The sequence below is a fragment of the Hemiscyllium ocellatum genome, chromosome 3 (genome assembly GCF_020745735.1).
Source record: "Hemiscyllium ocellatum isolate sHemOce1 chromosome 3, sHemOce1.pat.X.cur, whole genome shotgun sequence".
NCBI classification, from domain to species: domain Eukaryota; kingdom Metazoa; phylum Chordata; class Chondrichthyes; order Orectolobiformes; family Hemiscylliidae; genus Hemiscyllium; species Hemiscyllium ocellatum.
The window spans coordinates 142,067,496-142,093,822 of NC_083403.1; the positions used below are offsets into that span (position 1 = coordinate 142,067,496).

The following is a 26,327-nucleotide window of genomic DNA, read 5'->3' on the forward strand; positions in this document are numbered from 1 at the left end:
ACAACACACACAGCCATCCACAACACACACCAATCCACACACACACCCATGCACAACACACACACCCATCCACAACACACACCCATCCACAACACACGCCCATCCACAACACACGCCCACCCAAAACACACACACCCATCCACAACACACATACCCATCCACAACACACACCCATCCACAACACACACACCCATCCACAACACACACCCATGCACAACACACACCCATCCACAACACACACCCATCCACAACACATACCCATCCACAACACATATCCATCCACAACACACACACCCATCCACAACACACACCCATCCACAACACACACACCCATCCACAACACACGCCCATCCACAACACACACCAATCCACAAAATACACTCCCATCCACAACATGTACCCATCCACAACACACACCCATCCACAACACGTACCCATCCACAACACACACCCATACACAACACACACCCATGCACAACACACACACCCATCCACAACACACACCCATCCACAACACACACACCCATCCACAACACACGCCCATCCACAACACACACCCATCCACAACACACACCCATCCACAACACACACACCCATCCACAACACATACCCATCCACAACACACACCCATCCGCAACACGTACCCATCCACAACACGCACACTCATCCACAACACACACACCCATCCACAACACACACCCATCCACAACACACACACCCATCCACAACACACACCCATCCACAACACACACACCAATCCACAACACACACCCATCCACAACACACACCCATCCACAACACACACACCCATCCACAACACACACCCATCCACAACACACACCCATCCACAACACACACACCCATCCACAACACACACCCATCCACAACACACACCCATCCACAACACACACCCATCCACAACACACACACCCATCCACAACACACACCCATCCACAACACACACCCATCCACAACACACACACCCATCCACAACACACACCCATCCACAACACACACCCATCCACAACACACACACTCCCATCCACAACACACACACCCATCCACAACACACACCAATCCACAACACACACACCCATCCACAACACACACACCCATCCACAAACACACACCCATCCACAACACACACCCATCCACAACACACACACCCATCCACAACACACACCCATCCACAACACACACACCCATCCACAACACACACACCCATCCACAACACACACCCAACCACAACACACACACCCATCCACAACACACACCCATCCACAACACACACACCCATCCACAACACACACACTCCCATCCACAACACACACACCCATCCACAACAAACACCCATCCACAACACACACACCCATCCACAACACACACCCATCCACAACACACACCCATCCACAACACACACACTCCCATCCACAACACACACACCCATCCACAACACACACCCATCCACAACACACACACCCATCCACAACACACACCCATCCACAACACACACCCATCCACAACACATACCCATCCACAACATGTACCCAACCACAACACACACCCATCCACAACACACACCCATCCACAACACATACCCATCCACAACACGTACCCATCCACAACACACGCCCATCCACAACACACACACCCATCCACAACACACACCCATCCACAACACACACCCATCCACAACACGTACCCATCCACAACACACACCCATCCACAACACACACACATCCACAACACACACACCCATCCACAACACACACACCCATCCACAACACACACCCATCCACAACACACACACCCATCCACAACACACACACCCATCCACAACACACACCCATCCACACACACACCCATCCACAACACACACACCCATCCACAACACACACCCATCCACAACACACACACCCATCTACAACACACACCCATCCACAACACACACCAATCCACAACATACATACCCATCCACAACACACACCCAACCACAACACACACACCCATCCACAACACACACCCCCATCCGCAACACACACCCATCCACAACACACACACACATCCACAACACACACCCATCCACACACACACCCATCCACAACACACACACCCATCCACAACACACACCCATCCACAACACACACACCCATCCACAACACACACACATCCACAACACACACCAATCCACAACATACACACCCATCCACAACACGTACCCATCCACAACACACACCCATCCACAACACACACCCACCCACAACACACACCCATGCACAACACACACACCCATCCACAACACACACCCATCCACAACACACGCCCATCCACAACACACGCCCACCCAAAACACACACACCCATCCACAACACACACACCCATCCACAACACACACCCATCCACAACACACTCCCATCCACAACACACACACCCATCCACAACACACGCCCATCCACAACACACACCAATCCACAAAATACACTCCCATCCACAACACGTACCCATCCACAACACACACCCATCCACAACACGTACCCATCCACAACACACACCCATGCACAACACACACCCATGCACAACACACACACCCATCCACAACACACACCCATCCACAACACACACACCCATCCACAACACACGCCCATCCACAACACACACCCATCCACAACACACACCCATCCACAACACACACACCCATCCACAACACATACCCATCCACAACACACACCCATCCGCAACACGTACCCATCCACAACACGCACACTCATCCACAACACACACACCCATCCACAACGCACACACCCATCCACAACACACGCCCATCCACAACACACACCAATCCACAAAATACACTCCCATCCACAACACGTACCCATCCACAACACACACCCATCCACAACACGTACCCATCCACAACACACACCCATGCACAACACACACCCATGCACAACACACACACCCATCCACAACACACACCCATCCACAACACACACCCATCCACAACACACACCAATCCACAACATACACACCCATCCACAACACGTACCCATCCACAACACACACCCATCCACAACACACACCCACCCACAACACACACCCATGCACAACACACACACCCATCCACAACACACACCCATCCACAACACACGCCCATCCACAACACACGCCCACCCAAAACACACACACCCATCCACAACACACACACCCATCCACAACACACTCCCATCCACAACACACACACCCATCCACAACACACGCCCATCCACAACACACACCAATCCACAAAATACACTCCCATCCACAACACGTACCCATCCACAACACACACCCATCCACAACACGTACCCATCCACAACACACACCCATGCACAACACACACCCATGCACAACACACACACCCATCCACAACACACACCCATCCACAACACACACACCCATCCACAACACACGCCCATCCACAACACACACCCATCCACAACACACACCCATCCACAACACACACACCCATCCACAACACATACCCATCCACAACACACACCCATCCGCAACACGTACCCATCCACAACACGCACACTCATCCACAACACACACACCCATCCACAACGCACACACCCATCCACCACACACACACATTCACAACACGTACCCATCCACAGCACACACACCCATCCACAACACACACACATCCTTAACACACGTACCCATCCACAGAACATGTTCCCATCCATAACACACACATCCACAACACACACACATCCATAACACACGTACCCATCCACAGAACACGTACCCATCCACAACACATGTACCCATTCACAGCACATGTCCCCATACCCAGCACACACCCATCCACCACACACACCCATACATAGCACACGTATCCATACATAGTACACGTATCCATCCACTGCACACATACCCATACAGCACACGTATCCATCCACTGCACACGTATCCATCCACTGCACACGTATCCATCCACAGCACACTGACCCATACACAGTACATGTGCCCATACATAGCCCACATATCCATAAGCAGCACATGTACCCATACACAGCACACGTTCCCATACACAGCACATGTGTCCATCCACTGCACACATACCCATACACAGCACATGTATTCATCCACTGCACACATATCCATAAACAGCAGACGTACCCATACACAGCACACGTACCCATCCACAGCACACACATTACCCATTCACAACACACATACCCATCCACTGCACATGTACCCATCCACTGCACACGTACACATCCACAGCACATGTACCCATCCACAGCTCACATGCCCATCCACAGCACACATACCCATCCACAACACACACCCATCCACTGCACACACCCATCCACTGCACACGTACCCATCCACAGCACACACACATCCTTAAAACACGTACCCATCCACTGCACACATTACCCAGCCACAACACATTTACCTATCCACAACACACACATTACCAATCCACAACATACATACCCATACACAGCACATGTGTCCATCCACTGCACACATACCCATACACAGCACATGTATTCATCCACTGCACACATACCCATCCACAACACACACACCCATCCACAACACACACCCATCCACAACGCACACACCAATCCACAACACACACACCCATCCACAACACACACCAATCCACAACACACACACCCATCCACAACACACACCCATCCACAACACACACCAATCCACAACATACACACCCATCCACAGCACATACCCATCCACAACACACACCCATCCACAACACGTACCCATCCACAACACACACACCCATCCACAACACACACAGCCATCCACAACACACAGCCATCCACAACACACACACCCATCCACAACACACACACCCATCCACAACACACACACGCATCCACAACACACACACCCATCCACCACACACACCTATTCACAACACGTACCCATCCACAGCACACAGACCCATCCACAACACACACACATCCTTAACACACGTACCCATCCACAGAACATGTACCCATCCATAACACACACATCCACAACACACACACATCCATAACACACGTACCCATCCACAGAACACGTACCCAACCACAACACATGTACCCATTCACAGCACATGTCCCCATACCCAGCACACACCCATCCACAACACACACCCATACATAGCACACGTATCCATCCACTGCACACGTATCCATCCACAGCACATTGACCCATACACAGTACTTGTGCCCATACATAGCACACGTATCCATCCACTGCACACATATCCATCAGCAGCACACGTTCCCATACACAGCACAGGTTCCCATACACAGCACACGTGTCCATCCACTGCACACATACCTATACACAGCACATGTATTCATCCACTGCACACATATCCATAAACAGCAGACGTACCCATACACAGCACACGTACCCATCCACAGCACACACATTACCCATCCACAACACACATACCCATCCACTGCACATGTACCCATCCACTGCACACGTACACATCCACAGCACATGTACCCATCCACAGCTCACATGCCCATCCACAGCACACATACCCATCCACAACACACACCCATCCACAACACACACCCATCCACTGCACACACCCATCCACTGCACACGTACCCATCCACAGCACACACACATCCTTAACACACGTACCCATCCACTGCACACATTACCCATCCACAACACATTTACCTATCCACAACACACACATTACCAATCCACAACATACATACCCATACACAGCACATGTGTCCATCCACTGCACACATACCCATACACAGCACATGTATTCATCCACTGCACACATACCCATACACAGCACATGTATTCATCCACTGCACACATACCCATCCACAACTCTCACACCCATCCACAACACACACCCATCCACAATGCACACACCAATCCACAACACACACACCCATCCACAACACACACCCATCCAAAACACACACCAATCCACAACATACACACCCATCCACAACGCATACCCATCCACAACACACACCCATCCACAACACGTACCCATCCACAACACACACACCCATCCACAACACACACAGCCATCCACAACACACACCCATCCACAACACACACACCCATCCACAACACACACCCATCCACAACACACACACCCATCCACAACACACTCCCATCCACAACACACACCCATCCACAACACACACACCCATCCACAACACACACACCCATCCACAACACACACCCATCCACAACACACACACCCATCCACCACACACACCTATTCACAACACGTACCCATCCACAGCACACAGACCCATCCACAACACACACACATCCTTAACACACGTACCCATCCACAGAACACGTACCCAACCACAACACATGTACCCATTCACAGCACATGTCCCCATACTCAGCACACACCCATCCACAACACACACCCATAAATAGCACACGTATCCATCCACTGCACACGTATCCATCCACAGCACACTGACCCATACACAGTACATGTGCCCATACATAGCACACGTATCCATCCACTGCACACATATCCATAAGCAGCACATGTACCCATACACAGCACACGTTCCCATACACAGCACACGTGTCCATCCACTGCACACATACCCATACACAGCACATGTATTCATCCACTGCACACATATCCATAAACAGCAGATGTACCCATACACAGCACAAGTACCCATCCACAGCTCACATGCCCATCCACAGCACACATACCCATCCACAACACACACCCATCCACTGCACACACCCATCCACTGCACACGTACCCATCCACAGCACACACACATCCTTAACACACGTACCCATCCACTGCACACATTACCCATCCACAACACATTTACCTATCCACAACACACACATTACCAATCCACAACACACATACCCATACACAGCACATGTGTCCATCCACTGCACACATACCCATACACAGCACATGTATTCATCCACTGCACACATACCCATCCACAACACACACACCCATCCACAACACACACCCATCCACAACACACACCCATCCACAACACACACACCCATCCACAACACACACACCCATCCACAACACACACAGCCATCCACAACACACACCCATCCACAACACGTACCCATCCACAACACACACAGCCATCCACAACACACACCCATCCACAACACACACCCATCCACAACACACACACCAATCCACAACACACACCCATCCACAACACACACCCATCCACAACACACACACCCATCCACAACACACACACCCATCCACAACACACACCTATTCACAACACGTACCCATCCACAGCACACAGACCCATCCACAACACACACACATCCTTAACACACGTACCCATCCACAGAACATGTACCCATCCATAACACACACATCCACAACACACACACATCCACAACATACGTACCCATCCACAGAACACATGCCCATCCACAACACATGTACCCATTCACAGCACATGTCCCCATACCCAGCACACACCCATCCACAACACACACCCATACATAGCACACGTATCCATCCACTGCACACATACCCATACAGCACACGTATCCATCCACTGCACACGTATCCATCCACAGCACACTGACCCATACACAGTACATGTACCCATACATAGCACACGTATCCATCCACTGCACACATATCCATAAGCAGCACACGTACCCATACACAGCACACGTACCCATACACAGCACACGTGTCCATCCACTGCACACATACCCATACACAGCACATGTATTCATCCACTGCACACATATCCATAAACAGCAAACGTACCCATCTACAGCACAAGTACCCATCTACAGCACAAGTACCCATCTACAGCACACGTACCCATCCACAGCTCACATGCCCATCCACAGCACGCATACCCATCCACAACACACACCCATCCACTGCACACACCCATCCACTGCACACGTACCCATCCACAGTACACACACATCCTTAACACACGTACCCATCCACTGCACACATACCCATACACAGCACCCGTATCCATCCACTGCACACGTATCCATCCACAGCACACGGACCAATACACAGCACATGTACCCATACACAGCACACGTATCCATCCACTGCACACATACCCATACACAGCACATGTATTCATCCACTGCACACGTACCCATCCAGAGCACACTTACCCATCCACAACACACCCATCCAGAGCACACGTATCCATCCACAACACACACCCATCCACAACACACACATACCCATCCACAACACACACCCACACATGTACCCATCCACAACACACACATACCCATCCACAGAACATGTACGCATCCATAACACATACACATCCATAACACATGTACCCATCCACAACACACACATACCCATCCACAGCACATGTACCCATCCACAACACACACATACCCATCCACAACACACGTACCCATCCACAACACACACACCCATCCACAACTCACGTATCCATCCACAACTCACGTACCCATCCACAGCACACGTATTCATCCACTGCACACGTACCCATACACAGCATATGTATCCATCCACTGCACACATATCCATCACTACGCACGTATCTATACATTGACTAAATTTCCTGCAGTAGGGTTTTGAAATGGAGCTTCCTTAAATGGAGCAAATTTGGAAACATTTTTCTACAGTTCAGTTGTAGAGCTGCAACCTGATGAAAAGTAATACTGCTCGGTAACTACTGCCTGCCCCTAGTGTATTCATATTGGGTCTTGGTTACTTCACGATAGACTGTATTTTACTCCATCTGATGGTCCCTGCAAACCTCAGATCAGAACGTTTTTACTCACTGAGTCAGTGAGAACGTTACAGTGTAAGAAACAGTATCTCGGACCTGAACAAGTCGGGAAACCAACAGGGAAGCTCCTTAACAAATCACATTGCAATATTGTGATATAAACAGGGGAGGATTCCGAAGGAAGGTGAATTGGAGCAGAGGAGGTTGAGGGGATAACCTGACAGAGGTTTATAAAATCTTGAGGGGTATGGATACAGTTAATGGTAGGTGTCTTTTTCCTAGGATGGGGATTGGTATCAAGACTAGAAGGCATGTTTTCAAGCTGAGAGGAGAGAGATTTTAAAAAGGACACGAGGGGATATCTTTTACATAGAGGGTGGTTTGTATGTGGAATGAACTTCCCAAGGAAGTTATAATGGGCACAGTTACAACGTTTAAATGGCACCTAGATAAAGACACGAATAGGAAAGGTTTGGAGGGATGTGGGCAAGGAACAGGCAGGTGGGACGAGTTTAATTTGGGATTATATTCAGCATGGACTGGTTGGACCGAAGGGTCTGTTTCTGTGCTGTATGACTGTACGAGGGGCACAGATAATGTGAGCAGCAAAGGGCTTTTCCCTAAGGTGGGGCAGGCAAAAACTAGAGGGTGTATTTTCAAGGTGAGAGTATTAGAAGGGACCCGAGAGACAACCTTTCCACACAGAGGGTGGTCTGTATGTGGAATGAATTGCCAGAGGAAGTGGTAGATGTGATACAGTTATAACATTTTAAAAACATTAGGACAGGTACTTGAATAGAAAAAGATTTAGATCATATGGGCCAAATGTAGCGAATGAGACTATTTTAGTTTCGGTAACTTGGTCGGCATTACAAATTGGACCAAAGGATTTGTTTCCGTGTTTTATGACTCTGCGTAAATTGAGGGTGAACTCAATGTTAATGACCCCTCATGCTGTCTGCGAAGGTAGATCTCAAAACACCTCACATGGTTCCTCACGTCCCACCCCTAATCCACACCAGCATGTTCCATCCTCCCATCCAATTTCCCCAATACTAGTGTAAGTGCACCAAACAACCCCATGAATGTCCATGTCACCCCCGCACCCATTCACCCACTAAACACTGTATGGAAGCAATGAATCCAGTAACAGCAGCTGGATGTGTAAATAAAAATCTTTTTTTAAAAAAGTGATAACTTTCCAGTTAGTGAAAACAACTCTAGTATACTACAGACAGATAAAAAATCAATCATTTAAAAATAAAGCTTCTAAAACTAAAACAGCTAGGCATTTAAAACCATTTAACGATTATGAAATTTCCTGAAACATGTAGCAATAAGCCCAATTATTGCTTGTCTCATTCTGAAATTTCAATTGTTTTGAATTTATTCACAGGTCAAAACCTGATATCAAAATGGAACCCAGTGCAGGCCGACCCCAGGACTACCAAGTAAGTTCCAGGGATTTCTTTGCAAGAAAGAAAACTGAGTAGTTTGTGGCAGGTTCTAAGGCATGTAAAGATGAATTGCGGGCTCTCAAGCTGGAAGAAGCAGAATGGATTTAAATCATCGATCATAAATGAACTTCCTAGAAGAAGCAAGGAGTTCAACCGAAACTGTGAATATTCGAAATTTGTTCTGACAAAACATCTCTCTGCTCGCAGGGACTTTATGAGAGAACTGTAAATTATGCAGTCAATTGCATTTCTTGTCAAATCTGACAACATGCGAATTAATGCACTTGTCAATCATGCTAAATTATTTTTCTTTATCTCCATAATAATTTATGAAATGCACTTATTCATTGTTAATTTGGTATATAGTGCTCGAGTTGTATTGTTCAGGACACGAAGAAAGAACAAAGAACAAGAACAAGGAACATTACAGCACAGACACAGGCCCTTCGGCCCTCCAAGCCTGCGCCGATCCAGATCCTCGATCTAAACCTGTCGCCTATTTTCTAAGGATCTGTATCCCTCTGCTCCCTGCCCATTCATGTATCTGTCTAGATACATCTTAAATGATGCTATGGTGCCTGCCTCTACCACCTCCAGGCACCCTCTGTGTAAAGAACTTCCCATGCATATCTCCCTTAAATGCTTCCCCTCACACTTTGAACTCGTGACCTCTTTTAGTTGAGTCACCCACTTTGGGAAGAAGTTTCTTGCTATCCACCCTGTCTATACCTGTCAAGAATTTGTAGACCTCAATCAGGTCCTCCCTCAACTTCAGTCTTTCTATTGAAAATAATCCTAATCTACTCACAGCTAGCACCCACAATACCAGGCAACATCCTGGTGAACCTCCTCTGCACCCTCTCCAAAGTATGAAGGAAAGCATGCCTTCTTGACCACGCTATTGACCTGTGGTGCCACCTTCAGGGTACAACGGACCTGAACACTCAGATCTCTCTGCATATAAATTTTCCCCAGGGCTTTTCCATTTACCGTATAGTTCACTCTTGAACTAGATCTTCCAAAATGCTTCACCTCACATTGGACTGGATTGAGCTCCATCTGCCAACTCTCCAATCTGTCTATATTCTGCTGTATTCTCTGACAGTCGCCTTCACTATCTGCTACTCCACTAACCTTGGCGTCATCTGCAAACTTGCTAATCAAACCACCTATACCTTCCTGCAGATCATTTATGTATATCTCAAACAACAGTAGTCCCAGAATGGATCCCTGTGGAACACTGCTGGTCACAGTTCTCCATTTTGAAAAACTACTTCTAACTACTCTCTGTCTCCTCTTGCCCAGCCAGTTCTATATCTGTCTAGCTAGTACACCCTGGATCCATTGCAACTTCACTTTGTCCATCAGTCTACCATAAACCTAACACCTTACTGAGGTCCATGTATATGATATCTACAGCCCTTCCCTCATCAATCAACTTTGTCACCTCCTCAAAGAATTCTATTAAGTTGGTAAGACATGACCTTTCCTGAACAAAACCATGTTGCTTGTCACTGATAACCCATTTTCTTCCAAATGGGAATAGATCCTATCCCTCAGTATCTTCTTCAGCAGCTTTCCTACCACTGACGTCAGGCTCACTGGTCTATAATTACCTGGATTATCCCTGCTACCCTTCTTAAACAAGGAGACAACCTTAGCAACTTGCCAGTTCTCTGGAATTTCACCCGTGTTCAAGGACGCTGCAAAGATATCTGTGAAGGCCCCACCTATTTCCTCTCCTACTTCCCTCAGTAACCGGGGATAGATCCCATCCAGTCCAGGGGACTTGTCCACCTTAATGCCTTTTAGAATACCCAACACTTCCTCACTATGCCAACTTGACCGAGAGTAATCAAACATCTATCCCTAACCTCAACATCCGTCATGTCTCTCTCCTCAGTGAATACCAATGCAAAGTACTTGTTAAGACACATAGAAATTTTTTCCAGAGGGTAAACGTGATGAGGGATATAGTTCTGTTAGCAATTAGAGTGGTAAATCCAATTTCAAACTGACTTAAACACTTTGCCCTACTACTGAATTAATGAAACTCCTGTAATTACAGTCTCCTGACTGCTGAGTTAAGTAGCCTTTTTATTACAAATCTGTGGCTGCTTGTTTGGGAAATTTTTGCCCTTATTTCAATTTATATATCGTTAATTAGTATCCATCAGATCTGAGAATTATGGATTTCATTATTTCTCATCAATAATTCCTGTATATCTGTCAAAGGAGAGTGTGGCTGTTGAATTAAGTTCATATTTGGTCCTTTTTTACCCTGTACCGACATGGTTTCACATAGCTTTCTTTAGTTGTAGTACTAGGATTGCTGGAATGTCAATAATATTAATTGTCTCAGAGGTTGAAGACAGCTCCAGCAAGACAAGATCAGTATTTTTATTTCACTTCATCCTCAATCTAATATCCTGAGGCATTGCTCCTGTTAGTCAGATCAATAGCCAGTGCAAGTTACCTTGCTTGAAGCTGATGAAGGGCTTATGCCCGAAACGTCGAATTTCCTATTCCTTGGATGCTGCCTAACCTGCTGTGCTTTAACCAGCAACACATTTTTAGCTAGAAATTAATTCATACAGTCTTAGCAAATTGAGATCTACAAAATTACTTTGGAGATACAGACTAGACAATGTAGTGAAGCAATTTTTTTTTAAATCACAAAATATTACAACACATTGTATGGGTGTGGAGTAGAGGGGTAATTATATCCTTAAGATAGCTCATGAGCATGTGTATAGCATTAGTTTATAATGATCTGCTGTACTGCTTGCAAAACAAAACTTTTCAATGTACTGAGGTACATGTGACAACAATAAATCAAATTAAACTGATCTCTGGTCACATTGACTGAGATCAGTGTGTGTAAAGTTCCAGTGATGTCCTCTGACCATCTCCTCGGCCTGGTTATCAGTCCTGAAGATTGTGGATGGTCACTGACATCTTTGATGACCAACCTCAACCTGATCTCACTACAAAGGCAGCAGTTATTTCACTAATGACAATCAATGTATGTCTTCTTAAGCTAGAAGAGAAAGGAGAATAATCCCAAGTATAAGGCAGGGTATGGGAAAGGCTGAGCATTCTAGAAAGGTTATAAAAAAAACTCATTTCCTACAACACAAATGGAAAGTAGCTGAGGAGATACTGAATTAAATTACGTCAAATATTAAATAGCACAGATCAGATATTGATTTACAGTAATTAAGCAGACTAGAAGATCCAGGGATTACTAGTCTATGCTAGTATAAAGAAAATAAAACCCAGGTACCATCTAAATAACTCCCCCGAGCAAGTGAGAGCAGTTGGATGCTGATCTGAGACCTCCTGTCATTCAGGGTGTTATAGTAGAAACCAATGAGAAGAGCCAGAGGCCTGAACTTCAGTGCAGTCTCAATTATTATCAATGAAATGACATTTTAAATAATCTTGGGACAGAAATGTTTCAAATTATACACTCATAGAAGGTTAATGGCACAGAAATAGGTCACTTTACCCATCATCTCTGTGCCAGCCATGAGATGTTCCACTCAGCTCCATCCCCCTGTCCAGGATTGGGTCTGTAGTCCTGTAGGTTACTACACGTCAGGTAGAGATCCACGCACCTTAGAAATGTGTTGTCAGCCTTTCCTCCACAACCCTTTCAGCCAGTGAGATCCTGAAACCTACCAACCTCTGGGTGAAAAAGGTTTTCCTCGCCTCCCCTCCACTCTTTCACTGTCAATCTATGCTCTCTAGTCACTGACCTCTCCGAATAAATGGGAGGAGAAAGTGAGGACTGCAGATGCTGGAGATCAGAGCTGAAAATGTGTTGCTGGAAAAGCGCAGCAGGTCAGGCAGCATCCAAGGAACAGGAAATTCGACGTTTCAGGCATAAGCCCTTCTTCAAATGACCAGGCCCTTCCCATTCACTATCCAGGCCTCTCTCAATTTTGTACATCTCAATAAAATTGTCTCTCTGTGTACTGTGTACCAAGGTGAACAATCCCAGCCTATCCAAAATAGACAAATAACTGTGACTGCTGGGAATCAGAAATAAAAACAGAAATGGCTGGAAAAACTGAGCAGGTCTGGCAGCATCTGTGGAGAGAAAGCAGAATTAATGTTTCAAATCTTCAGAACTGAAAAAATGTAGTATTTGTCTTAGAATGTGAGGTGGAGGAGAACGGGTGAGCAGAAAAGTAGAGATGGAGCCCAGGGAGGGACGGTGTGGGGGAGGGGGAAAGAGAAGGGGAATGGAGGGTAGGGAATGGTAGGAAAACGAAGGGATTGTTGATAGGAAGTCATGGAAGAAGAAAGGGTCAATACGTGATGATCGGGATTATGAATGTGCTTATATAATCCATATCATGAGAGGAGCTGGGGTGTGGGAATGCATAAGAGCAGCATGGTGGCCCAGTAGTTAGCACTGCTGCCTCTCAGCACCAGGGTCCCAGGTTCGATTCCAGCCTCGGGCGACTGCCTGTGTGGAGTTTGCACAGTCTCCCCGTGTCTGCATGGGTTTCCTCCCACAGTCACAAAGATGTGCAAGTTAGGTGAATTGGCCATGCTACATTGACCATAGTGTTAGGTGCATTAGGCAGAGGGAAATGGGTCTGGGTGGGTTGCTGTTTGGAGGGTTGGTGGGGACTTGTTGGGCTGAAGGGCCTGTTTCCATACTGTAGGGAATCTAATAATTAAAAAAAAAGACTATTCAATCCAAGCCTATCCCACCCCATCCAATCATCCCTCAATGCTGTATTTTTCAAGTCTTGGCAACAATCTTGTAAATCTCCTCTGTACCCTATCGAGTGCAACTCTATCTTTTCTGTAATGAGGTGACCAGTACTGTACACAGGACCAGTGCTGCAGACTAACGCATGTTTCTACAGTTTCAGCATAGCCACCCAGCTCATTCTATATCTCAGTGATTAAGGGACAGGAATCCAAGTGCCTTCACAGTCACCATCACAACTTCTTTGTTACTTTTAGCGATTTGTGGACATTTATTCCACTGTCCCTCATTCCCCACTTAAGTTAAAAAGCCACTGAAAATGCACACTTAAACTTTCAGATTCCCAATCTGTAGCCAGTCTCTACACTGCACATAGATCACCCCAGTTCAACCTAATATCTAATACACAACAATATTCTCAGAGTTGGTAATTCATCCATTGACTTTTGCTCAGAGTGTTCATTTATGTGTCAATATATACAACTAAAGGACAATATATCCCAAACTTTTTAATCAGCTCTGACATAAAGGACACATGGAACATGAGTTCGCATTCTCTCCACACGCATTAATCGATCTGTTGGTTTAGTTTGAGCATCTGCTGTTTTTGTTCCCTATTTCCCATATCAGCATTATTTATGCATTATTTACTTATCATTAGCATTAATGTTACTTGATACTTCCCAAAATAAGGAACTATTAAATGGCTTTTCTACTGAAAATCCTCAAAGTTGAGAGTTCCAAGTTTGGTGTGGGAGAAATGGGTTTGAGTTCATGAGGGATTAGCACGAGCAGTGGGGAAGGAGAGAGCTGGCCCACTGATACAGACTTTACCTAAAATGTCTTAGGCCAGTACCGTGCAAATGGAATCACTAGGGCTTTAAAATAAATACGAGCGGGAAGGGACAGTTCGTATGAGAAGAGATTTTGAAAGCTAAAGAGGAATGACAAGACAATGGTGCAGTTTATTGATTCAGATAATGATAACAAGCGTTCAAAAGGAAGAACAAAGGGTACAGACATAAGAGTGCATCAGTAAATAAGGTCAGAGTAAGGAAAATGGTAAAAAGGCAGAATTAAATGCTATTTATCTGAATGGATGTAGTACATGGATGATTTGAAGACACAAATAGAAAGAAATGGGTTTGATATGATAACCATTATGGTGCAAAGTGACCATGGCTGGGAACTGAATGTTTCATGTTTAGGCTAGATAAGAATAAAGGCAAGATGGTGGTGTAGCTATGTTAGTCAGTGATGAGATCAGAACAGTAGTTAAAAAAAAAGCCTTGGCTTGCAGATCAAAAGGTAGAATTGTTTGGGTAGAGGTAAGAAATAGCAAGGGAAAGAAGTTACCACTAGGAGTTTTGTATGGCCTCCCTAACAATAGCTACATCGTAGGTTAGAGTATAAACCACAGAATCATGGGGCCTTTCAGGAAGATTTGCAATAAACATGGAAGACTTTAATCTTCATATCAAATTAGCAAAGGGAGGATGGAGAATGAATTCATAGAAAGTGACAATTTGCTAGAACAATTCATTCTAGAACTAATAAGGGAACAAGTAATCCTCGGGCTGGAAATGTGAAATGAGGACAGATAAATAAATGATCTTCTAACAAAGCAGCCCGTTGGTGAGAATGTTCAATTTCACTTTGAGGGTGAAAAAATTTGGGTCTTAAAGTTAAATAAAAGCAGTTATGTATAAAGATAACGTTAACTAAAGTAATCAAAAAAAGGGTTAAAAGGTAAGATGGTTTGGAACTCATAGGAGATATTTAAGAAGATATTCATAATCCTCAGCAGTTATATTTTTCCATGAAGGAAGAGGGAGGTCTATGAAAAGAATGCACCATGATTAACTGAAGAAATTAAGACTGGTAGTACATTGAAAGATGTACAATACAGACAGGATAAGTGGTGGGCCTGAGGATTGGGAAATTTTAAAAAAAGGAAATCTTTAAAGAAAGAAGGAATTGGAGTATAAAAGAAAACAGCTTTTGACCGAGAAGTACTACAGTAAGGAAAATGTTTGATTTCCTTAAAAGGTCAGTGGAGTAGAAGTTCTTAACTTCTAAAAGGTACCCAGTGGATGGAAAGTTGCAAATATGACACCAATACTGAAGCAAGGAGGGAGACCAAAAGCAGGAAGCTATAAGCCAGTTAGTCTAACATCAGTTATTAGGGAAATGCTTGAATCCATTATTAAGGAGGAATCTGTAGGACCTTTGTAAAATCATAACGTAATCAGGCAAAGTCAGCATGTTTGTGAAAGGAAAATCATGTTTGACAAACTTAATGGAATGCTTTGAAAAAGTAACAAGCACAAGGTAACAAGGTGAACAAAGGGCAACCAGTAGATGAAATGTATTTAAGTTCCAAATAATATTCAATAAGATGCCACATAAAAGGTTGTGGAGTCATCTCTGAGGGTTACTGATTGGTATGTATAGAGTTTGACTTGCTACCAAGAAGTAGAGAATTGGATGCATGGATCATTTTCAGGCTGGCAAACTGTAACAAGTGGCCGCCACATCTTCATTGTGAAGATCATATATCTCATGTCAATGGGATGTAACAATTATCACAGTTACAACAAGTATCAGCTGAGTTTCTGGATCAAAGGTCTGATTTCCTTAATAGCGGATGGCTGGAGGTTCTTCCCTTTGGAAGCAAATTATAAACTCCTGAAGTCAGTGAAAATCCAAAATGCTTGCTTCCATTCTGTTTCCTAGCAGTTCCTGAAGGTTTGTCCCAAAGTCATAGCAGAAAATTAGCAGTGCAGCAGAGGAATGTGGACCCAGTCTATTCAATTATAGCATTACTAATGAATCTAGTCTTCTGGGTACTAGTTTCTCTGCATATGAAAAGATATTTTACAAATTGGAAAAATATTAAATTATATAATCTGACTACAGTATATGATATTACCATTTAGAAAATTATTTTTGAACTATTTGCTGTAGTAGTGATATTCCTGTATTTCTACAGCAGTCTGCCTGTAAGTGATTAAGATTTTAAAGTAACAAAAGGTGCATGAGGTTAATTATTTCTTCATTCTTTCTACCCAAGGTGAGTATCACAATCATTGAAGCAAGACAGCTAGTGGGATTGAACATGGATCCAGTTGTCTGTGTTGAAATTGGAGAGGAGAAAAAATATACAAGTATGAAGGAATCAACAAACTGCCCATACTACAATGAGGTGATGTATTTCTGTATTTTACATCCCCTTCTGTAATCCCGCACCTTCAAAAATCACTCCTTTCAAGCTAATCACTCACCTCTGACTCTTCCAGGAATTGATTCCAATTCAGTCTACCTACCAGAGAAATATGTTTCCATGAAGTGTTTGGAAGATATGTTTCCAAAGGCATGGTAATGGTCCAGATAATCTGGTGGGCAGACAGACATTGTAGCAGCACAAACTGGAGCTCAAGCAGAAATCTCAATGCTTTGTGAGATTTGCTCAGGACATTGACAATTCTGGCAGGAAATTCCCTTATGTCTGGAAACCTCTGAGAAATCTCCTTACATTTAAAAATTCCAAATCTCTAAAGCTAAACAATTGCTCAAGAGATTTTTTTTTAAATCTTCTCTTAACTTCTGGGTAACTATTAAATTGAGTCCCTGACTCCTTATTTACAATCCCCACCCATAACCTGTACCTCCCAATGCAAAACAACAACCCAGGCGCCTGGTAACCACCCCAGACCATACTGTCAACCCAATAACTCCCTTTAATCCCAGCCAGACACGCTGATCTGAAACCAACACCATTCCCAACCCAATCCCAACTGGGAACCAATCTAGTACTAGCAATTTATTTACACTCAATCTGCACCTTCAGCCACTTACCTGGCACCCTACCTCACCCCCCACAGTTTATAACACTCTCACCCACTTGGCATGCAACCCACCCCCCCTCACTTACCTTACATATTCACCATTTCACAGTAGCCCTCAACATTACTGCTGGACATTGACATTTCAGAATATGACTGTCTCTGGTCAAAAAAGGGATGAATTGTTTTAACAATGATCTTCTCTGCTGCTGGATTTATGAATTCCTGGACAGGTTGGTAAAAGACAGTCCCTGTTCAGAAATCTCCCACACAGAAGTCAGCTGAAGGAAAGTGAATTTTTTTTAACTCACTCAGAGTCAGACATAAAGTTTCCAACCCTAATTGGAAGTTCTGCTCCAGTACGATCAGGATGATTGGTTTGATTGATGATTCCTTCCTAAATTAAAACCAGATTTGATGTGCAACTCCACTGGAACATACCTCTTTCAAAGTTTCTCCAGTTATGTTAACATTTCACACAGCAGAGTTTCAAGGGTTAACAAAATACCTTCAACAACTCCAACAGGGAAATCTTGAACCAGTGTCTGCTGCTCCTTTTATCTGGATGAAATAAAGATCAACAGTCTATTTGATTGTTAAAGGTCAAATACATCAAATAAAAATTAAAGTCATTAGTACTTACAATATTCCATCACTTATTGTATGCTTTCATATGTTAACCTTGATATTACTTTCGTATTGGTGGGAGGCTATTAATAAGCATGTAAAACAGTCATTAAACATTGGTGTGGGAAATTCTGGGTTATTTCGTAAGTTTTTTTATTGCAAAAGTCTACTTTATTCATAACATTATCTCAAAGTACTTACAAAGGAAATTCACCAAAGTTCCTTAGAAAGCACCTTCAGACCCATAAGCACTTCCATCTCGAAGGTCAAGGGCAGCAGATACATGGGAACACCACGTGTGCAAGTTCCTCTCCAAGCTACTCACCAGCCTGACTTGGAAATATATCACCGTTCCTTCACTGCTGGGTCAAGCTCCTGGAATTCCCTCCCTAATGGCATTGTGGGTCAGCCTACAGCACATGGACTGCAACGGTTCTTGAAGGCAGCGTATCCCCACCTTCTCAAGGGCGGCATGGTGGCTCAGTGGTTAGCACTGCTGCCTCACAGCCTCGGACAGCTTTGCACATTCTCCCCGTGTCTGTGTGGGTTTCCTCCAGGTACTCTGGTTTCCTCCCACAGTCCAAAGATGTGCAGGTCAGGTGAATTGGCCATGCTAAATTGCCCATCGTGTTAGGTGCATTAGTCAGAGGGAAATGGGTCTGGGTGGGTTACTCTTCAGAGGGTCGGTGTGGACTAGTTGGGCCTGTTTCCACACTGAAGGGAATGTACCCTAAACTTGGGACGGGCAATAAATGCTGGCCCAACCAGCCATGCCCACATCCCGTGAGTGAATTTTTAAAAAAGTCTCTGTAGAGATTTTGCAGAGATAAAAACAAATACTGGAATTTGACATTTCTCAAGAGTTTCCAGACAGATGTTTCCTACTCTTGCAAGGAAACTATTTACATTCCCTTAAAACAGTGAGGGGATCTTGGATCTTAACAGCCCCTCATCTTACTTTGACAGAAAGAGCTTAGATGGTGGTCTTTCCCCACTGTGCCTTGGCAGCAGCTGCCCCAAGCTTTAGTGGGTCCCTCAGCCCGTGGTCATGGGTCCTGCAATGTGCCAATCTGTAACAGTCTGTCAAGGTCAACTTTTTACCATAGAAGTCACAGAAATAATTCCAATTTTAATGGAAAAATATGTTTCATGAGATTAACTTAATCTGAAATAGAATTTTAAATGTGTAAACAATGGAAACATGTTCTTGTTTCACATTTATTGTTAATTTGCAACAACTCACATTGCCACCCCAAACCTTAATGAGATAGTCATCATCCGTATTTAATGTCTCTTGATGCACTTTTATGTAAATAATACGTAGTAGGTATTAACTTCCAAATGTTCGGTGAGTGCTGTTTAGATAGTTACTAAAGTCTTTGTTTTCCATCTTTTTTCTCCAGTACTTCGTCTTTGATTTTCATGTATCTCCGGATGTCATGTTCGATAAAATAGTCAAGCTCTCGGTGAGAATATTTACATATTTAACGTAACCATCTTACTTATTTTGGAAAAAAAACTGATAGCAATTAAACGATAAGATGAAAGAATGAAAAGTAAATATTATTTAAGAATAAACCTAATGAAACAGAATCCGAAAGCTTCGTTATTATGTAAATGTGGAGACATCCTTTCTGAAAGATGGCACCGTCAACTGTGTAGCATTCCCTTGTGCCTGAATCCAGACCCTTGACATTCACAAGCATGTGTGCTACCAACTGAGCCCTGGTTGACAGCAAAAAAGAAATACAAAGGGGAACAGAGGGAAAGTATCATGAACCATACTCTCTGTGCAATAAAAATACAATCAGATTTTAGGACTCCAAGACATAAGCTTAATATGCTGATTTCCTTTTCCACTATTATTGAAAAAAATGTTGACTTTGCTTGTTGTTCACTTTAGTGCTTGTTAGAAAGGTTCATCAAAATGATTTATCTTTAATCTCTTGCAGGTAATCCATTCCAAAAACCTCCTGCGAAGTGGGACATTGGTGGGCACCTTCAAACTTGATATAGGAACTATCTATTCACAGCCAGGTAATTACGTACAATTATGTGGAATCTATGGTCCAGAAGCCAGCCATTAACCTAAACTCTCTCTGAGAATTTATCCTGCAAGCAAGTCCCAACACCAGTGCCACAATCCCCCATCCTCTTTTCCCTGGTCTATGTCTACTTTTTTGTTTCATTTGTAAAATCACTTCCCACACCAAAAATGAATCATTCCGTCAATCAAACATTGGAAAAGAAATTGTTTTATCCATCACCTTTTATCTTATCTTTGACAGAATATCATTAAGTGTAAATGTAATTGACAAGCATGCATTCCACTCAGTTTATCGAGTACCTGATAATAATTGGATTAATTTGTACAAGGCATTTGCTGTCTGACAAACTAATGGGTTTGCCAGTCACTGACTGTCTCAGCATTTTATTTCATTATATACTTGTTAAATAAAGTATATTTTAATTGATAGTGACAAACATTTAATCAAATTCAGAATCTCCAATTTTGTAATCTTCCTGTATTTTTCACTTATCTTAACAGAGCATCAATTCTACCACAAATGGGCCATACTCTCTGACCCTGGGGACATCACTACTGGGGTGAAAGGCTACATAAAGTGTGACATAGCTGTCGTTGGGAAGGGGGATAATATCAAGACACCACACAAGTCTAATGAGACGGATGAAGATGATATAGAAGGGTGAGGAGTTGCATTTACTGAAGAATCTCCATTATTATATTCAACAACAGTGAAAATGAAAAGCCTTTCTCATGATGTGCAGTATATATTTTGACTAGAACATCCTCCAATATACTGTGCTCTGATAAATACTTCATTATACTTGCTCCAATCAAGAAAAAAAATGCTGTTATGCTATAGCCACATGATTTTTGTTTAGTGACACAATAATTGTGTGCAGAAAACTAGAGGGAGGCTTCTAATTGGATGATATCATCAGCAATGTAATTATGAAGTAAGCTGACTGGAAGTATTCTGTGACAGGGATAATTTTGGGGTTGAAATTTTCCAAGGGACCAGGCAAGTTGCTTCCCCATTCCCTGATGGGCACTCAGTCACAGACTGGCTGCCTTTAAAAACAGTTGCTTTGCAGCAACAATGCAACACAGATGATCTTGACAAGCTCTCAGAGAAAGGAAGTCCCTCCCACAAGGATTGCTGATCAATCCGATTGGCTGGCAGCTAAGTGCTCCAAGCCTCTGCTGAGCTGTCTCAAGGAGAAGATAGAAAGCAACCAGACTTGGTGGGAAATCCAGGGTTCTTGGTCTAGGAGGGGTTGGATCCACAGGTTTAAAGTTTTTGGTTTTGGATGCAGAGTGGCCATATCCAAACTGGGAGTAACATCTTGTCCTCACTGGGCACAGGACAGCACCTAAAGGATGAATCTCCTTCTTTTCTCTGTGGTAACGTGGTGGGTGCAGGAACCAGTTTTCACAGGCCACTAATTGGGTGGGACATCAGGCAGTGGCCTAGACCCCGTTCTATTTTACATGTCCACAGTGCTTGTAAATGTATTGTCTGGAAGAACCAGGAAATTCCCATTTCTGTATAAAACAAAGCCAGGTCTCTAACTATTGCGATCTTTCCTGTTCTGAGTCTATTCAGTAAACTCATTGCACACAATTTTTGTGAATAAATTTGAAATTGTCTTACAAATACAAATATTTTAATAAATGCTCGGTTCTCTATGAGAAGTAGTATTTGTTACACCCTGTCCTAAATTGTCATCAAACAGATGATGCAATAAGAGTGAATTGTGCTATCACACCCCTCATCGGTGATGTTTCTGCCACAAAATGACACATGGCTCTTCACCTTCCCAAACATTCTTTTTGTGAATATATTTCTCTCAACAGTTTCCAAATGATTATCATCTGACTGTTTATCAACAGGAACCTATTGCTTCCTGAAGGGGTACCCTCAGAGCGGCAGTGGGCAAGGTATTATGTCAAGGTCTACAGAGCAGAGGGGCTTCCAAAGATGAACACCAGCATAATGGCTAACATGAAGAAAGCATTCATTGGAGAAAACAAAGATTTAGTTGATCCCTATGTTCAAGTATCATTTGCAGGACAAAAGGTATAGTGATAAATATTTAAGACCCACTCTTTTACAAACTGTATGTATGAAAATACAAATATGATAGAAATATAATTGCACCTTTAATTCTTTGTCTCATCTATTTTACAATGTTGCCCGTCATTAATCAAAGAATTCCTTTTTGAATCTATTGGAATTAAGACAAAAACTGTACCTTTATGTTATGTAAACTTCATAACACGTGCATTTTAAAAGGGAATGATGATGATACATAACAATTTATTTAAATTGTTAATTACCATAATTATAAGTAAGTTAACAGCTAAATTAAAGTAATTGATAAAGGAATAATTGATGCACAGTTTTATTGTTAAATGTATCTTGAAGATACATTGAAAAGTGTTTTGTCACCACAACCTGCTGCCATTTTGAGCTGCAAAGAGAATAAAAAGGAATTACTTAAATAAGAATACATCTTCTGTTCAAACGGAGTGTCAAGCAAGACCTCAGGGCTTCTGCAAAGTCTCTGCAAGGTATTCCATGCCTCAAGGAGTCCCACTGGCAACAGAAACGACAACACTGTTGCCCTAGGAGACCTTTGCTGCCTGACACTACCGAGAGTGGTGTCCCATCAGGGCCTACCACCACCAGGAGTCTCCATCCAGGGCATCACCACTCCCAAGAGCCCAGATTCAGGGCCCTGACCACCAGGAGTCTCCACCCTGGGCAATGCCACAACCAAGAGTCCAGGATCCCTGCCTAGCATCACCAGGGGTCTCTGCCCTGGGCAATGCCACTACCGAGAGTCCAAAATCCAGGCCTACCACCACAAGGAGTCTCCACCCTGGGCAATGCCACCACCAAGAGTCCAAGATCCAGGCCTATCACACCAGGAGTCTCCATCCAGGGCATCACCACCCCCAAGAGTACAGAATATGAGCCTAGCTCCACCAGGAGTCTTCGCCCTGGGCAATGCCACCACGAAGAGTCCAGGATCTGGGCCGAGCGTCACCAGGGTCTTCCCCCTGGGCAATGCCACTTCAAAGAGTCCAGGCATCACAACTGCCACCAGGAGCACCAATCCACACCCTTGATATTGCAACCACCACCCCGCTGACACCACTCTAGCCTTGAAGATTAGAAAAAAGAAGAAAAGGAGATGAAAAGCACATGGAGAAATGGTGCAGCCTGGAGTGAATGGGCTCCAACAAGCCTGAACATAACTTACCAGGTTGGCATCACCATCTTGAATCTATGGGAACATTGTCTGAATGCATGTTCCAGAAGTTTCTCATTCCTTTCCCATAACCACAGTGAAAAGATCAGTGCCATTCTCTGAGAAATAGCATGGAAAACAGTTCCTATCTTTTCTGTGGCAGTTTCTCCCAAGGTTATGGGGAACATCTGCAGAACCTTCACCTTATTGTATTTAGTTATATATTTACCTACTAATAGTTTGCTGATTTGAAAACACAACCTCAGAGCGAGTGGTTGAATTTTAAAATCTGTGATCAGATTTGGAAGATGACAAACAAAATTTGAAATGGAATGGTGGGATCACAATCTTCTGATCCATCATGAGGACATTTACCCTCTCAAAGTTCTCCTTCCTTTTATTAGTTAGATATACAACTTGTAAATCTAAGCAGAACTATTTTAGATTTTCTTTTTACATAAAACCTACAACTCAGGAGTTAAAGCAACTCTCCAATTCCTTTCTATGTTGAAGCTACAAAATATCAGATCACATCCAAACTAATCAAAAACTGTGTTCATGGACTATCAGGAGGGCTAATGGAATGTTGGCCTTTATTTCAAGGAGGTTGGGCTTTAAGAGTAGGGGAAGTCTTACTGCAACTGGACAAGGTTTTGGTGAGATTACCTCTGGAGTACTGTGAACAGTCTTAGTTTCCTTATTTAAGGAACAATATCATTTCATTGGAGGCAGTTCAGAGACAGTTAACCAGGATGATCCCTGATATGGAGGGATTGTCTTATGGACAAAGGTTGGGAATCTTCTCACCGGAGTTTTGAAGAATGAGAGATGATCTCATTGAAACATATCAGATTCTTAATGGGGCTTGACAGGGTCAATGCTGGGAGGATGTTTCTCCTCATGGCAAGGCTTGGACCAGAGGGCACAGTCTCAGAGTAAAGGGGCACCAGTTTAAATCTGAGATAAGGAGGATCGTTTTTCCCAGAGTTTTGAGTCTCTGGAATTCCTTGCCACAGAGAGCTGTGGGAAGATTCCTTGTATATATCTAAGGCTGAGGACGATAGATTCTTGATCAGCCAGAGGATGAAGGGTTAAGGGGAAAGTGGACATGAGGAATGTTGGATCAGCCATGATCCTAGTCAATATTAGACTAGGCTCAAGGGGCCAAATGGTCTGCTCATGTTTCTATTTCTTATGGTTTTATGGACTTTGCAGAGAGGTTTCTGCTGCTTAATTCAAATTACAAAATCCATGGCATTATTTTCAGATGTCATTGGCTTATTATATTGGATAATCTTCAAGTGTCAAACTGTGTCAATTTTTTGCATTATATTTTGGATATTCTGAAACTTGCAGTATTGAGAATAGTTTTAATCAGAATTCTGCTCTCTTTTCACAGTCAGGATTTGTTGTGTAGGCTGAAGACAACATAGTGTTCTTTTATTTTCTGGACTAGACAAAGCCTTCGATAGAGTTCCGATGAGTCATTCACCTACCACACTTGATAGATGCAAATGATGAAATTTTGAAAGCAAAATCAGAACTGCAAACGAACTGTCTCAACAATGAATGCGCCATTACATTTTCCTTAAATTGTGATGACATT

At 43.8% G+C, this 26,327-nt stretch overlaps 1 protein-coding gene across 5 annotated transcripts in view; it reads left to right on the forward strand.

Moving 5' to 3' along the window:
* Nucleotides 1–26,327, forward strand: part of otofa (otoferlin a) — a 446,338-nt gene that overhangs the window by 286,576 nt on the left and 133,435 nt on the right. For all 5 annotated transcript variants that reach the window (XM_060853972.1, XM_060853981.1, XM_060854001.1 and 2 more), the window contains exons 9-14: nucleotides 10,177–10,231; nucleotides 18,040–18,171; nucleotides 20,842–20,904; nucleotides 21,391–21,475; nucleotides 21,987–22,146; nucleotides 23,358–23,544. In XM_060853972.1, the coding sequence (XP_060709955.1) occupies nucleotides 10,177–10,231; nucleotides 18,040–18,171; nucleotides 20,842–20,904; nucleotides 21,391–21,475; nucleotides 21,987–22,146; nucleotides 23,358–23,544 (682 nt within the window). The remainder of the gene's footprint in view (nucleotides 1–10,176; nucleotides 10,232–18,039; nucleotides 18,172–20,841; nucleotides 20,905–21,390; nucleotides 21,476–21,986; nucleotides 22,147–23,357; nucleotides 23,545–26,327) is intronic.